At 39.5% G+C, this 16,971-nt stretch overlaps 1 protein-coding gene across 6 annotated transcripts in view; it reads right to left on the reverse strand.

Moving 5' to 3' along the window:
- Positions 1-1,387: 1,387 nt before the first annotated feature.
- LOC140587386 (uncharacterized) overlaps positions 1,388-16,971 on the reverse strand; it is a 31,094-nt gene continuing 15,510 nt past the window's right edge. For 2 of the 6 annotated variants that reach the window (XR_011989103.1, XR_011989100.1), the window contains exon 2: positions 1,388-2,111. Coding sequence is in view for 1 of the 6 variants with exons in the window: in XM_072708649.1 (XP_072564750.1) it covers positions 1,538-1,930; positions 2,043-2,111; positions 2,304-2,426; positions 4,129-4,212 (669 nt within the window). In the remaining 5 variants the exon portion in view is untranslated. Of the gene's footprint in view, positions 2,112-2,303; positions 2,427-4,128; positions 4,279-16,971 lie in introns of those variants that run through there. The other 4 variants (XR_011989101.1, XR_011989102.1, XM_072708649.1 and 1 more) reach the window with 3 other exon arrangements.

The raw sequence follows: 16,971 nt of genomic DNA on the forward strand, positions 1-16,971 counted from the left end.
TGGGTCCGGGTCCGGCGCAGTCCACCTGTTAGTGACCGCTGCTGTATTGGTATAATTAATTCTAGAAAGATTGACCTGATTTAGCCCAAATATAATGATAATGCTAACTTAATCAGTACTAAACAGAGCATGAGCATTAAACTATGGAAGCTTATCGCATATGAGAGTTAACATGAATGACAAAATAATGCTGGGTTAAATGGTTAGAATGTTTGTGCTTGGTGGTTCGTTCTGTGATCGACATGTTTGTTAGCTGCCCGTGCAAAGCTGCGTGTTGTCTCCGTACCCAAAAACCTTTAAATTGATCTAAATTATATTAGACAGACTTTTGTGGATTGTTTAAGAATAAGAACAGTGTGACATTTGTTAGTTCAGCAAAAACACCAAAAGCGTTGTCCACGCCGCTTAATTTAATTTGCGTTACTTAACATCGCACATCCTGCGATGTGACTATTGCACGTGCGTACATCGTAATGATGATGCTGAAACGATATATCGTGCAGCCCTAGACTATATGTGTTAAAACTAGTATTTGGCAGTATTACAGGATTACACATGCAATATCTTGTGTCTTTATGTTAGCTAAAGAACACAAATGGTTGTGTATATTAAAGTTGAAAAAAGCTCTTGCAGCATAAGCATCTTTTAATAGCTTGAAGTTCTAAGCAGGTTTTACACATGAATATGTGAGTGATGTATACAATAAACTACAAGAAGGATAACCTGAAACCTTATTTTCTTAAAGCCTGACATGTCAGAGGCTGAAAATCACGGGAAGACAAATGCACATCAGAAAAAGAGTGGACCTTAATAGAAGCATCAACATATTCTGGGCCAGATGCAGCCCATTCTCACCACACCCTACTGGAATGCACTGGTGTTAACAAGCTACCCTGTATAAAGCAGCAGAAGTGGAGCCAAGATGACTCTGACATAGCCAGCAGGCTCTGCATATAAATGTTTAAGTGGATTTACATGCGTGATGGCATACATTAAAAAAATTTTTGTTATGAGAGCATCAAGTTTTCTGAAACGCAAGTCTGAAAAAACAAGACCCTGACTTTTTCAAGCTTGCAAAAAACAATACACATTGTGCAGAACAAGTTTTGACAGATTAGTCCAATTCTCATGCCACATGAATTACTCTGTACAAACCTACAGAAAGAAATCATTCTCCAACACAAGTTTAGCGTTGCAGCAAGATTCAACAAGTCTGCAGACTGAGGAATTCAAACCTGGTTCCATGTGGAGACCTGTATCTCATGCTTTCTTCATGAAAAAATAGATGTCTCAGGATAACCTGATCATTACTTTAGTATATATACATTTTCTTTTTCTAAAGAACAACATACCAATGCATATGAGAGATTCACATGGTACAGTAAATAACCCAGCTCAAATGTCAAAGGCTCAGTAGAGATCGAGAAGTACTTTGAATCTTACATTACAAAGTAGGAATAGCAGTGTGTCTGCCTTTCAAAATAACAGAGATAAACAGATTAAAAAATAAATAACACAGAGGAAACAGGAAAAGGACTCACCTGCACTGGAGAGATGATGCATCTCTGCCCATGACCACTTTGCTGCCATTGGTAATTTTTTGAGGAAGAATGTGCTGCCCTTTGTCCTCATCTTGCATCAGGGCATCAGCACATGCTTTATGTCCCGCACTCCTGCTTGAGGACGCCACGTCCATCTCCAGTGTGATCCTATCAGCCTCACAGACATCTGACTTTTGCTCTGTGCCTGCAGTGTCCAAGGCTTCTCTTTTGTCCTTCCTTACATATTTTAAGGGAAGTTCTTCCGTGTTAGCATAGCGTTCCGCCAGCTCTCTCCTCCTCTCTGCCTTGTACCTTGCAATCCGCTCAGCTTTGGATTCCGTGGTTGTGCTTTCCATGGCACCCAATGATTTATTTCCTGGACTGTGTCCCTGGAGTAAGTGGCAATAGTTATTCCAGAAGTTTCGGAGCGCTTAATACTCAAAGGGCCCAACTCAGATTCACAAGCAGTACAGAAACTCAAAGTTGATACGAAGAAAGGACCTGAGTGCAGTGAAAACTCCAGCGTCTCACTCCTGACAGGCTGCTCATTCCATTACAGCGCCCGCAATGCTGGAACAAAGAGGAAAACACAATTAGCAAAGCACATTACGTCATAACACTACATATCCATTCCATGTCACTGTCGCTGGTAAAGTGAAGCTGATAGTTTTGAGTCTGTCTGAAATTCTTTGCCAGTCTTCCAGTCAAACGAAAATTTACACTGTAAACCCAGTCTAGTGTATATAACCAGGAATTGCTGACCTTATCACTAAAGTTGCACCACAACTCTCTTCCCACACAGTTTCTGGGATTATTCCTTGTAAGGGCTTCCTGATCAGGGTAACTAAATCCAAAGGTGGAGACTTCTGGCTGACTCGTGGTCCGCTTATGTTCCATACAAAAATAAAAATATAATACATTTTATGTTATTAAACTAACCTATAATTAAGCTATAAACATAAATCGAAAATAGTCCAAAATTTTACTATATTACTAATCTTCCATTGCCTAAACATGGTCAGAAAAAATGTGAGCTCCCACCATTCATTCCAAACCAATGTCACCTCACCTCACACACACCTGACTATACCCCATTCTTAAAGTGACAGACACCCATTACACGTATTATTAAACAGGAATGAAAGTACAGTGGTAGCTCAAAACTCGAACTTAATCCATTCGGAACTCCGGATTGAATCCTAAAAAGTTCGAGATCTGATCGAATTTTCCCCATAAGAAATAATGGAAAACCAATTAAGTGGTTCATGGCCCCAAAAAATTACACCTAAATCTGTTTTTTTTTTTAGCATTTAAACACAAAATGAAGCGGATAAAACAAGAAGAGCATATACTGTACTAAACACATCTAAGCACATTTATCAAAACAGCAATTTGTAAAGTAAGAAAATAAATGTATCCAAACAATGTGTAAAGTTAAAAAAACAACGTATCCCGCCCCGATCGTCCGATCCCTCCGTGTGCCACGCCCCCTCGTTAACCCAGTGTGGAATCCCCATGTGATCAGCTGTTTCTGGTTGTTGTCATTAGTCCTCTGTATTTCGTCCGCGTTTCAGTTTGTTTCCCCAATCCGTGGCCTGTACTACGAAGCGGGGTTACTGGCTTATCGGGGTAACTTGCCAGATTTAAGGTACCACAGTTTAAATGGACTTCATATTCGCTCACTTACATTTTGCCCAGACTTCCTTAAATCCAACAAGTTACCCCGATAAGCCAGTAACCCCGCTTCGTAGTACAGGCCACTGGTCATTGTATTGTCCATCTTGCCTTACCTGTAATTAAACCCCATATTCCCTGATACCCTGACGTCTGAGCCTTTGTCTCCGTTCTGTCCCCTCTCGGTAGGACAATATTATTATAATTAAATGTATTAATGGTTTATTATTAATATTAAAATAATGAATAAGAAATCTTTATCTTTACATGTATTTTATTATATAATAATCACTGTTACTCTATTATTGTCTAAGGCTATATACGTTCACACTGCCATGCTGAAGTGACTCAAATCGGATTTTTTGCCTTAATGTGACACAGATCTGATCTTTTTAGGACTGTGTGGACACGCAAATCTGATCTTTTCAAATCAGATGTGTCACTTTCATATGTGGTACTAAAGCTACGTTCACACTGCCAGGCACATCGTTCAATTGCGATTTTTTGCTCAGATCGAATTTGTCTATCTCGACGGTTCACATTCAAGTACAAGTGACCTGTACTGTATCTGACTAATGTAAAGGCATCGGTCCTCCGAAACGTCACGCATGCGCACATTAATACAGTAAATTTTTACACGGGTAAAAAGCTGGTCGTAAAATTGGCACGTTGTGCGGCCATGACCGCTGCGCTGATTCAAGTCTTTTGACTTCAAGCTCTTTATTTTTCTTTGGCATTGTAGCCATGTTTGTGTCCGCGCTGTGCCATTTCTTTGGCAATTATTTCAAATACTACTCTATTACGATAGGTTCCTTCCAGTTTAGCTTGAACAGATTAATTTCCCCAAATATCAATTAAATCCCCACTTTCTCCATCCTTCCACTGACTTATCGCAGCTCTCCTCCATTTTTACCTTCCTGCGCTGCCGGTGCAAGCTGATGTCAGCGCATGCGTATAAGCAAAAAGCCACAAGAATTCCGATCTGAGCGTTCCACATTCAGGTCACATGGCCGCGAATCGGATACGTATCCGATTTAGTACCACATATGAAAGTGGCACAAGTCCGATTTGAAAAGATCAGATTTGCTTGTCCACACAGCCCTGAAAAGATAAGATCTGTGTCACATTAAGGCAAAAAATCCGATTTGAGTCACTTCAGCATGGCAGTGTGAATGTAGCTTCTATCTCATACGTATCCGATTATACAGAGAGAAAAAAGAGAATGAGAAAGAGCCACAGATTACTAGCACAATTGCTCATCATGGGGGCTCAGTCTCCCCTTTCTGAATCTCCTGAAGAGGAGACCTTTGTAATGGGTCTGTCCAACATCTTCATCTTCATTTTGATTTGAACTCTTCTAACAAATCCCTTCTTGTTTGCAACTGTCTCAATAAGCTTTCCCATAATCCATGAGTTTTTGGGGCGCACAGTCATCCATCAAGAGAACAACATTCACAGGTGCTGTAGACCGTCCTTGAGGCAAGGACTCCATAGTCTACCTTTTCTAGAATAAGTCAGATATATATTGTATTTGTCTCCCCTACATTGTGAATAGAGGTCATCCTTGTTAAATAATCCTGGTGTTAATGATGGTTTCACCTTCAGCAATAAGAGATGGTTAGGCGTTTAGCACTTCCAAATCATCTAGGTCATTAGATGCTTTCGTGATAGGTCGGCTGTTCATAATTGATTCCACTTCACATAAGACTGTGTCAAGGCTTTCTTCATCAAGGATTTGTTCTTTCACAGTGGAATTCAGCACCTCCCTCACTGACCTTATCAACCTATCCCTTACTCTGCCATGATGAGAAGCTGCAGGACGATTAAATATCCATTTAATTCCAAACTGATGAAACAAATACTGAAACTTCGAGGGATTCCAGTCAGCAATTGGTTCCTTCAGTTTGTCATTAGCACCAACAAAGTTTGTCCCGTTACCTGAGCGAATCTCTTCCACTTGTCCTCTGCGTGCTATGAAATGTCATATCGCATTTATGCATGAGTCTGTGTCCAATGATGAAGCCACCTCATCGTGAACTGCATAAACTGTCAAATGGGTGAATATAACACCATATTTTTAACAAGCCTTCTTCCACGTTTTACCTCAAATGGTCTGAAATAATCTACAACAGCTCTGGTGAAGGGAGGATCATCTGAGATTACTCAATCCTGTGGTCAGATCCGTCATTAATTGCTTCTCCACCATTCCATGTAATTGATGACATGTCACACACCTTTAGAGTACCTTTCAAATAGCAGCATTAGCACTAGGAATCCAAAATCTCTGTTGCTGTTGTTCAGACAGCATATGATTACGACCCCCATGCCCAACTTTCTCATGTTGCAAGTTGAAGAGGCATGGGAATTTTTCAAAAGCACATTGTTGCAAGTGCAAGAGGACTTCATACCTGTTTCCAGCAAAACTAAATCTAGGAAACGACAACCAAGGTGGTTTACTAAGGAAATTAAGAATAAAGTCAGGAGGAAAAGGGCTCTGTTCCACAACTGGAAAATAACTAATGATTTCAAAATCAAGCAGGAGTATCTAAGTCTACAGGCAGAGTTAAAAAATGACATTAGGCTATCAAAGAGGGATGTAGAAAGAAAAATTGCATTGGAGGCTAAGCATGACAGTAAAGGTTTCTTCCAATATTTTAACTCTAAGAGAGCACTAAAAGCTGAAATCACTAATTTGCAGGATAGTAAGGGCCTTATAATTGATAACGAAATTGATATGGTAAACGAGTTTAATGATTATTTTTCAAGGGTGTTCACAATAGAGAACACAAGTAATTTACCACCAATTAATACGAATACAGCATCGTCTATGACCAATATATGTATAACTGAGGTTGATGTGATACTAAGCCTAGCTAAACTCAAAATAAATAAATCGCAGGGGCCTGATGGCATCTTACCTTTAGTCTTGAAAGAGATGAGGGATATTATTAGCCAACCTTTGACTTTAATATTCCAGAAATCGTTATCTGCGGGTGTGGTACCATCAGATTGGAAGCATGCTAATATAACACCCATATTCAAAAAAGGGGATAGAAGTAATCCAGCAAACTATAGGCCAATCAGTTTAACTAGCATTACTGGAAAAATAATGGAAGCTATAATTCAAGTGAAAATGGTAGATTACCTAGATGCAAATAACATTATAAAGGATAGCCAACATGGATTTAGGAGAGGTAGATCCTGCTTAACGAATCTGCTTGAGTTCTTTGAGGAAGCTACAAGTGAAATTGATCACAAAAAGGCCTATGATGTGATTTACTTAGATTTCCAGAAAGCCTTTGATGTTGTCCCCCACAAACGGCTCTTGTTAAAGCTTAAAGCTGCAGGAATTTTAGGAACTGTGGCAGCTTGGATCAAAAACTGGCTAACTGATAGGAAGCAGCGAGTAGTTATTAGAGGCACTATGTCACAGTGGGCCTCCGTTTATAGTGGGGTACCGCAGGGTTCAATTTTAGGACCACTATTGTTCCTAATTTACATTAATGATATTGACACGAATACATACAGTAAACTGGTTAAATTTGCAGACGACACTAAGGTGGGCGGGGTAGCAGATACTAATCTAGCAGCAGAGAGGCTTCAACGGGATCTGGATTTAATTAGCGAATGGGCTGATACTTGGCAGATGAAATTTAACACAGATAAATGTAAGGTAATCCATGCAGGGAGCAGAAATATACAGTACAGATATTTTATGGGTTCCACTGAAATAAAGGTAGCTGATTACGAGAAAGATCTCGGTATGTATGTTGATGCTTCCATGTCCCACTCTCGCCAATGTGGGGAAGCAATAAAAAAGGCGAACAGAATGTTGGGTTATATCTCTAGATGTGTGGAGTTTAAGTCAAGGGAGGTGATGTTACACTTATATAATTCCTTGGTAAGACCCCACCTAGAATACTGTGTGCAGGTTTGGTCACCACACCTCAAGAAGGACATTGCTGCCTTAGAAAAGGTGCAACGAAGAGCTACGAGAATGATTCCTGGTCTTAGAGGAATGTCTTACGAGGAGAGGTTAGCGGAACTGAATCTGTTCAGCCTTGAGCAAAGGAGACTAAGGGGGGATATGATTCAGGTCTATAAGATTCTAACGGGTCTGGATGCTGTTCAGCCAAATGACTATTTCAATATTAGTCTAAATACTAGAACTCGTGGCCATAAGTGGAAATTAGCGGGAGAACATTTTAAAACAAATTTGAGGAAGCACTTCTTTACACAGCGTGTAGTCAGAGTATGGAATAGTCTTCCTGCTATTGTAGTGGAAGCTAAAACCATGGGTTCCTTTAAATCAGAGCTAGATAAGATTTTAACAACTCTGAGATATTAGCTAAGTTCTCCCCAAACGAGCTTGATGGGCCGAATGGCCTCCTCTCGTTTGTAAATTTCTTATGTTCTTATGTTCTTATGTATCTGCTGGAGAATTAGATTAACAATGATTTAGTCATTAGACAAAATGACAGGCTGCTTAATATTCTCTGGTAGGGCTGTGTTATATGACGATATATATCGGATGACAAAATAAAAACATCTATTGTTTCATATTATCTTTTATTCCATGGTGTCGAAAAATACACTGTTTACGGCAACATTTTTTCATCATTTGGATGACAGTTTGCAAGGTTACATGCCACCACATGGAATGTGGTACTTGTATGGAAGTTTTTATTGAACTTAATTATTTGTAACCCAGAAGACAATCCACAAATACAGTTGTGTTCAGAATAATGGCAGTGTGTCCAAAAAATTGAATAAAGCTGAAAATCCTTATAATAGTTTTTATTTCCATACATGCAAATGCATTGGGAGCACTACAAATTCTATTCCAAATCAAAACAAGAAGAGAAATTCATCACATTTGTGTTACTCCTTTATAGAAAGTGAAGGAAAGGGAATATTAGGCTGTTCAAAAAAATAGCAGTGTCCACATTCTTACAAACTGAAAGATTCACTGTATGAACTGAAAAATGTTTTAAGATTTTGCTTTCCTTTGAATCATTGAACTAATATTTAATTGTATAACCACTGTTTCTGATAAATGCTGCACATCTGTGTTGTATGGAGTCGACCAACTTCTGGCACCTGTGAACAGGTATTCCAGCCTGATTGGACTACATTTCTTGGTTTTGCCTCAGAAACAGCACTTTTGATGTCACCCCACAAGTTTTCTATAGGATTAAGGTCCGGGGATTGGGCTGGCCACTCCATAACATTAATCTTGTTGCTCTGGAACCAAGATGTTGCTCATGTCTTTGGGGTCGTTTTCTTGTTGAAACACCCATTTCAAGGGCATTTCCACTTCAGCATAAGGCAACATGACCTCTTCCAAGTATTTTGAGGTATTCAAACTGATCCATGATCCCTGGTATGTGATAAATAGGCCCGCCACTGTAGTATGAGAAACATCCCATAACATGATGCTTGCACCACCATGCTTCACTGTCTTCACAGTGTACTGTGGCTTGAATTTAGTATTTGGGGGTCATTTGACAAACTGCCTGCAGCCACTAGACCCAAAAAGAACAATCTTGCTTCCATCAGTCCACAAAATGTTGCGGCGTTTCTCTTTAGGCCAGTCAATGTGTTCTTTGGCAAATTGTAACCTCTTCAGCACGTCTTTTTTTTAGCAATGGGACTTTGCGAGGGCTTTTTGCAGATAGCTTGGCTTCATATTGGTGTCATCTGATTGTAGCAGTACTCACAGGTAACTTTAGACCTTCTTTGATCTTCCTGGAGCTGATCATTGGCTGAGTCTTTGCCATTTTGGCTATTCTTCGGTCCATTCGAATGGTAGTTTTTCCGTTTTCTTCCACGTCTTTTAGGTTTTGGTTTCCATTTTAAAGCATTTGCGATCATTTTAGCTGAGCAGCCTATCATTTTCTGCACTTCTTTATATGTTTTCCCCTCTCCAATCAACTATTTAATCAAGGTACGCTGTTCTTCTGAACAATGTCTGGAATGACCCATTTTACTTAGAATTTCAGAGAGAAATGCACTATAACCAGCATGTAAATTTGCTGCCTTCCTTCCTTAAATAAGGCCCATAATTGGCACCTACTTTTTCACAGAATGAATGACCTCACTAATTGAACTTCACACTGCTATTATTTTGAACACGCCCCTTTCAACTAATGATTCTGTTACACATAATCAGCAGCATGCATGTCATGACTGTTGGGTCTGTTGGTTTTCCATTACTCTACTACACCTACTAGTAAATTATTTGCCATGTAGAAATATAATTTCTACCAAAAACGGTGATTGATCAGGTTAGTCATGTTGGACTGCTATTATTTTGAACACAACTGTATGTACCATGATCCAGAAATATTTGACTATCTACAAATATCTATTTTTTTATTTGTGTTGTGTAAAATAATATCCACAAAAATATGGAGAAATTTGTGCATGTGAAACTTGTTTTGCTCATTTGTGGATCACGTCCTGTCTATTTGTGGATTGCATTACATCTGTGACTTCCCTCCTATTGATTTGTGGATTTTTGTCCAGCTAGTACTACTACGGAGCCCCTAAGAGGTCTAGCTGGGAAAATATTTCTTGAAATAGTTTTGTGTTCACTAGTTTTTCAATCCCCCAACACTTGCTATTCACCACCTTTGACTTCAATAAAGATAGCTGGGCTATTGAACGTGAAAAGGGTTCTGCATATTTGTGGATCACTTCCCTTCTATTTTGGATCATGTTGCATTTATGACCTCGCTCCTTGTTATTTGCAGATTTTTGTCCAATTTCTATTGCAGCTGATCAGTAGAAAAAATCCAAAAATACCAGGTGCAGCCGTGATATATTGTTATCAGGACATGAGATGACTTACATCGGGATATGAGATTTTGGTCAGCCCTATTCTCTGGCACAACTGCCTAACAGAGCCTTCCACTGACTCGGAATACACCATCTTGTGGCACAGAGTTGAGTTTATACAAGTGGCTACCACGCTTCTCATTGTGTCCTTCAAGTAGAGCTGAAATCTCATCAGAGTACTTCTTTGTGACAGAATTTGATTATGTCAATTTCTGCTTTATCAAGGTCTTTTACTCAAATGCATGTATGCTTGAAGCTCATTTTAAAATGAGCAGTTTCCATTTGGGTCAGCTGAGCTTGTTGATCTCTGTTTTGGCTATCTCCCTAAGTGGCTGTACACAGCTCTTTAAGTTTTCGTCAGTGACAAAAGTAGGACTTTCAGCTTCGAGGACCAAGCTAGGATTCTTTTAAGCTTTATCCATGAAGAGAATCAGCCTTTTGAAAGGAGTCACATTCTCTTCCATCTCTGTGGCATTCACTGTAACTCGTTTTATCTCAGGATCATCCAACATGAATTTTGCATTGGTCACTGGAATCTTTGGCCAGCACTCTACTGAACTGTAAGGGAAATATGGACCTGACACCCAAGATGTGTTCTTCATGAAATCCTCCACCTTCTGCCTTCTAAAGGGGCAGTCAGATGGATTCTTACTTGAACTGACATGTCTTCACTGTTCAATGTCAGAGTTTTTCAGGATCGCTGATACTCTGTTTGCTACGAATGTACAGAAATTTGTGGTGTCATTCTGGACATATTTCAGTACCACTGTACTGTCAGTTCAAAAGAAGAGCTTTAGCTCTCTGCTCAGAATACCATGCATTGTCAAATACATAGTCTCTGAACCCTTCACATTTAAAACATCTTGGAATTGAAAAGTGTTCTAATGTAGGGGGACCAGCTAACCAGTCTTGATATGCTCTGGAGTCGTCATCCCATCTGATCTTCACCCTTGTTAAAAGTCTTGCAGTATCACATTTGTCTGTAAGACTACAAGTGCTAGAATGCCTAATGGGTCATAAATTGAACCAACAACTGAAAGAAGTCCTCTATACCACAACAAAAACTGTCAATGTCTCAATAACGTGTCATGTGCCCTTGAACATCAAATACAGCTTGACAACGATGTCTCATGCTGTTCACAAGTTGACTTATTGTCTGCTGAGGCATGGCATCCCACTCTTCTTGAAGGGCGGCCCTCAGGTCATTGAGGTTCTGGGGTACAGAGTTACAAGCCTCTACACAGCGACTCAGCTGATCCCATAGGGTTTCTATGGGATTCAGGTGTGGAGAAAGTGCAGGCTACTCCATTCGAGGTACCACAGTCTCTAGCAGCCGTTCCCTAATGATGTGACCTCGATGAGCTGGAGCATTGTCGTCCATGAAGATGGAATTAGGCCTGTGTTGTTCATGCAGGGGCACAATGACTGGATTAATGATGTTATTCAGGTAGTGTGGACTTGTCACTGTACCATTCACAAAGTGTAGGGCAGTTCTGTATTGACTAGACACACCTGCCAACACTAACACCACAACCACCAAAGCCTCATCTGGTGAAAACAGTGGCTGACGCACAGCGCTCTCCTTGACGTCTCCAACATCATCATTTCTGCTCAACGTGAATCGACTTTCATCAGACAACAGCACTGAGGCCCACTCATCCAGTTTAAATGCTCCCTGGCCCATGCAAGATGATGACGCCTGTGCCTGGTGGTGTGATCAGGTACCCTGGCAAATCGTCTAGCACGCAGACAACACTGATGTGAACAGTTTCGAATGGTCTGACGTGACACTTGGGTGCCTCTTTCCTCCCTTAATTGTGCCTGGAATTGAGTGGCATTCATCATCCGGTTCCGCAGGGCACTGTTCACAATGAAGCGGTCATCAGTGTGGGATGTGGCCAAAGGACGACCACTTCTATGCCTTTCTGTGACTCTTCCAGTCGCTCTGTATCCCTGTTGCAACCTGCTGATGACACTCTGTGACACTCTAAGCTCCACCAGGAGATTGTGTCTTTCCTTCATGTGTGTTAACACAAACAGGCAGCAAACCTCCAGGAGCGCATGCTGGATGAACAGTTCATGGCAGAAGTGTACTTTCTGTGTGACATTTTTAGACACTTGAACACTCAATCTTGAACTGCAAGGACGAGAAAAGTCTATTGCTGATTAGGTTGAGAAGCTTTGTGCTTTCAAGACAAACCTAACAATTTTCACAACAGACCTAACTGAAACAGTATTTGTACAGGATTGATTCTGTCCCAAGATTTTTGATCTATGTAAATGGTTGATCACTATAACCGTGATGACTATAAGCAGTTTCTACTGTACATATAAAGCCAAAGTAAATCATGGGGAAACCACCACAAAGGCACATTGCAATCATGTATTATTGTATTGGGTCTTTTGTACAGGACTGTGTCCTATGTTTTTTGCAAATGTACAGTGATATAACTTGTGTATGCTGCTGTAACTTTTGGAATTTCCTTCAGGATCAATAAAATACTACTATTACTAAAATGTGGTGAAACAGAGGTAAACTTTAAGCTGATTATTAAACATACATTAGATATTGAAAAGGAATAATCATCAAAATTGAAAAGTTTTTTTTTCTATAATAGAATGAAAATGTATTAGTGAAACTTTGAACCCCTGCACTATAACGTCCGTACAGTTTTAAGTTATGAAAAAGCCTGATCTTTGTCTAGCTTACTAGTGATGTAACAACTGTATATGCATAATATGTGATATTGATAATAATAATATTACCCTACACCTATTATTATTTGGAAGAGCACAGTACACTTCAGTTTTATTTGGAGGTTTGTAACCTATGGACATTATCTGAAGATGAGTAAACAATAGAAAAATGTCAATGTCATATTTTCTGGTGAATTTAAACATGCTGAAAATGACTGACAATTGTTTTGTTATTTAAATCTGTTGCACCTGCTTCTGTTTGGGAAAAGTAAAATTTGTCAGATAAAGCTGGATGTACAGCAACTCGTTTTTGGTTAACTGTTATTTGAGTATCTCTCTTTCCAGTAACAGAGCACTTTATTTTGACACTTGTTTAAGTGAAAGAAGATTCTGCAAAGTGAAGTTTGTGGGAAATTGTATAGTTTAACAATCTATTTTATTCTGAAAAAATTGCATTGAAGAAAAGTTGACTTTTGTTTGTATATGCTGTCAATTATAGTTCCTAGAAAGAAAATTGGAATCAGCAAAAATCAGTATTGCCATGTCATATTTGCATAAAAATCGGAAATCGGTATCAGCCAAGAAAATTGCAATCGGTGAATCCATAATTGCAAAGCAAACAATGACAGAATAGCAAGAAAGCACATTTATAATTCCCTTTGCTATTAGAATGTTCTCCCTCATCATGTTCTCTGAATGCCATTTCCTGGCAACCTGAGAATTAAATCCCATTAAATCCCTTTTCAGAATCTCGTGGTTTTTCCTCAGCATTTCGTTGCATTTGGCTAATTAGAGATGCACGCCTTCATCGATCAAACCATTAATCCACACTAAGGCTGGCACTTCCAATTTTAAGAAATAAGGTCATCCCCCACCCTCTCCAGGTCTACAACGCTAAAATTTGGTGGGCTTGCTTGACTGCCCTTTGTTGTGCAATTCCAATTTTAAGTTGATTTTGGGTCTATCATGGGGAAGATTTTCAGGTGCAGATTTTCATCCATATAATGTTTTTATGAGGTGGATATAAGATCCATCAAAGATCAAAAAGAGCAATAATAACAAAAATATATATTCTATTCACAAGGATAAGCCTCTAATCATTTAATCTATCTCTTTGCTGTCACTAAGCTCGCTGCAGCACTGCTTTAATTTTAGGGCAGTCTATCTTAAAATGTAGTCATTTTCAGTTCTTACAATGCCTTTGAAAAGTTTGAAAAAGATCCATCAAACAGTTTCGAGTTACTGTAATAACAAAGTATCTGTGACAGCACATCAGTCCCAAAACCATATGTATTCCCTGGTTTCCGGAAACACAAAGTTCTACTCAGGAGTTCAAGTCTAGGAGCTCAGCAGAAAGGCCAAGGGGTCACTGACTGGATGTAGTCTTACAGTCAACTGATTAGAAGACCACAGATGGAACCAAAATCCTTTAGCCTATAGACACCCCCTATGAAGATCACAGACCTGAACTCAAAAGGTCAAGAAGATCCAAGCACCAGTGCTCAATAAGCACAGAGCTGCTCATTAAATGTCCCTTTGGTGCCCCAAAATGGACCCATTGCCCACTCCTACTTAGCCCTTAATACAGAGAGGCCCCACAGTGTTTACATTCCAGATTGGGGGTGGGGGCAGTAAGGATACAGCTTTACACCACAGAGGACTGCTAGGTGGGGCTGTCATCCAGGAGCAAAGTCTGTTTATATAATGGGTAAGAATCGTAAAGTCCAAGGCACAACTTAATCAACACATCTGGGAGCTCATATGCAGCGGGGCAGAGGCAGCCTAGTCTCTGGGCACTTATCAGTATTTCTGGGAGAGGTAGGGCTTCCTCTCAATGGTTAAACAAGCCTGCAAACTAGACCACAAATAATGAACAAAATGTGGATTTTTTTCCCCCTTCCGATCAGGAAAAACGGAGAGGGGTCAAGCCCTCTCACACCAGAGGGATTATATATGAGAGCAGCATGACCCACCAGAAGAGTAAATACAGCTGAAAAAGCAGACAAGGTTTTGCAAAACAAGCCAGCCAGCAAAGATATACACTGAGAGCAAGCAACATTTTACAATTTTGAAACTTCAATCTTCCCTCAAAATGTCAGTCGCAGCAGAGACTGCAATAGGTTTAGGTTTTACTTCAGCATCTGTATTCCTTTTGTAGCCCTCCTGTGAAGTTGATATTATTAAAAACATACGCTTTTTTTTTTTGCGGTGTTCAAATGAACACAGTAAATCAAATTAAAGATAATAGCTAAAAAAATAAAACTTTCTCAGGACAAAAAGGACAAAAACCCAGCGATTCATATCCCATCCTAGATTATTTTTCAAAAAAACTAAAAGTACTTATTCCATAGGTAACAAGGATCAAAGTGTCTATGGAATCAGATTTGTGCCAATATTAAAGCAAAACTTTTTTGACATCGAGCAAAAACAAGGCTTCGAGAAGAAAACTAACTGAAGCAAAAGAAATGCCATCTCAAAAGTAAAATTTATAACTTGCAAACACATGATTGGTCTTTTTCCTTTGTTTACGCTGCTAGCTATCTCTCTTGCGCTCCCTGACTTTTTGTTTACAATTCTGACACAAACTTCTCGCATGGGCGGGTTTTTTCAGGGAAGCATCCCCATTGGTAAATAAGTTTGTGATGGACATGTCAGTGTCACGGACATTTTTAATTAACAGCAGGACTGAACATTCATTACCAACTAACTAATTTTTACTGGATCCGACAACAAGATTAACAAAGTGTAGGTGTTGATGTTGTTTGTGCTGCACTATACATTTTATTGTGCTAAATTAGTTAAAGTTAAAGTTAAGTTTTGCTATGTAATTCAGCTTTTACCTAATTAACGTTAGCTACCTTGCTAACGTCAACCTTATTTTCCAGTTTGTAACGGCCGCTAGGGCATTTATGGTAATTTTGTGAATGATTGACAACTGGGCGGGGCATAGTGCGCGTCAGTACAAGGTGACGAGGTGATGAGATAACTTGCTCTACCGACAACATTATTTTCTGTACCCTTTCTTTTATTTGGTTCTTTTCTGTTTGTGACCTGAGCGGAGTGTTTATGTACATTTTTTTTCCCCTTCTCCTCACTTGCTCCCCATGTATGTGGACGAGTGTGCCAGCGCTTGAGGCGGTTTATAAAACTCGGGAAAGTACGCCATCTTCTCGTCTCCCGTGCATTATTATCACCACACTGTTCTCCATCTGGGCTACATAACATTACAAACTCAGTGTTACAAGTTTTATTTCCTGTTAAGGAGAGTACAGTGCTTTTACATGACTTCAAGTATACTTGAATATACAGTGGTACCTCAGAACTCGAATTTAATCCGTTCAGAAGTCCAGATCGAATCCTAAAAAGTTCAAGTTGTGATCGAATTTTCCCCATAAAAAATAATGGAAATCAATTAATTGGTACCTGGCCGCAAAAAAATGACACCTAAATATGTTTTTTTTAGCATCTAAACACAAAATGAACCGGATAAAACAAGAGCATATACTGTACTAAACACATCTAAGCACATTTATCAAAACAGTAATTTGTTAAGTAAGAAAATAAATGTATCCAAACAATGTGTAAAGTTAAAAAAACAATGTGTCCTGCCCCGATTGTCCGCTCCCTCCGTGTGCCACGCCCCCTCGTTAACCCCGTGTGGAATCCCCATGTGATCAGCGGTTTCTGCTTGTTGTCATTAGTCCTCTGTATTTCGTCCGCGTTTCACTTTGTTTGCGTTTTGCCTGCCTTACCTGTAATTAAACCCCGTATTCCCCGACCCTGACGTCTGCGCCTTTGTCTCCGTTCAGTCTCCACTTGGCACAACAATATTATTATAATTAAACGTATTAATGGTTTATTAATAATACTAAAATAATGAATAAGAAATCTTTTTTGTGTATTTTATTATATAATAATAATTACTGTTACTGTCTATCATTGTCTAAATGTCTATTTTTACCATCTAAATATATGTATTCAGTTAGTGTAAACATGCAGGGTGCTATCGCAGCTAATCTAATGCGAGGCTGAGGCTGAAGCGTTACCCTTTGTTTCTGCTGAGAGACGTGCTGACTCATTTCCCCGTGCGTACAAGTTCTTAGGTCGGCGTTCACCGTTTGACTTCTGAGATTCAGATCGAGCTCTAGGTAATTTTTTTCGAACTGGTTGGTTCGACTTTTAAGAAATTCGAGCTCTAATGAGTTTGAGAACTGAGGTA

The sequence above is a fragment of the Paramormyrops kingsleyae genome, unplaced genomic scaffold, assembly GCF_048594095.1.
Source record: "Paramormyrops kingsleyae isolate MSU_618 unplaced genomic scaffold, PKINGS_0.4 ups204, whole genome shotgun sequence".
In the NCBI taxonomy this organism is placed as follows: Eukaryota; Metazoa; Chordata; class Actinopteri; order Osteoglossiformes; family Mormyridae; genus Paramormyrops; species Paramormyrops kingsleyae.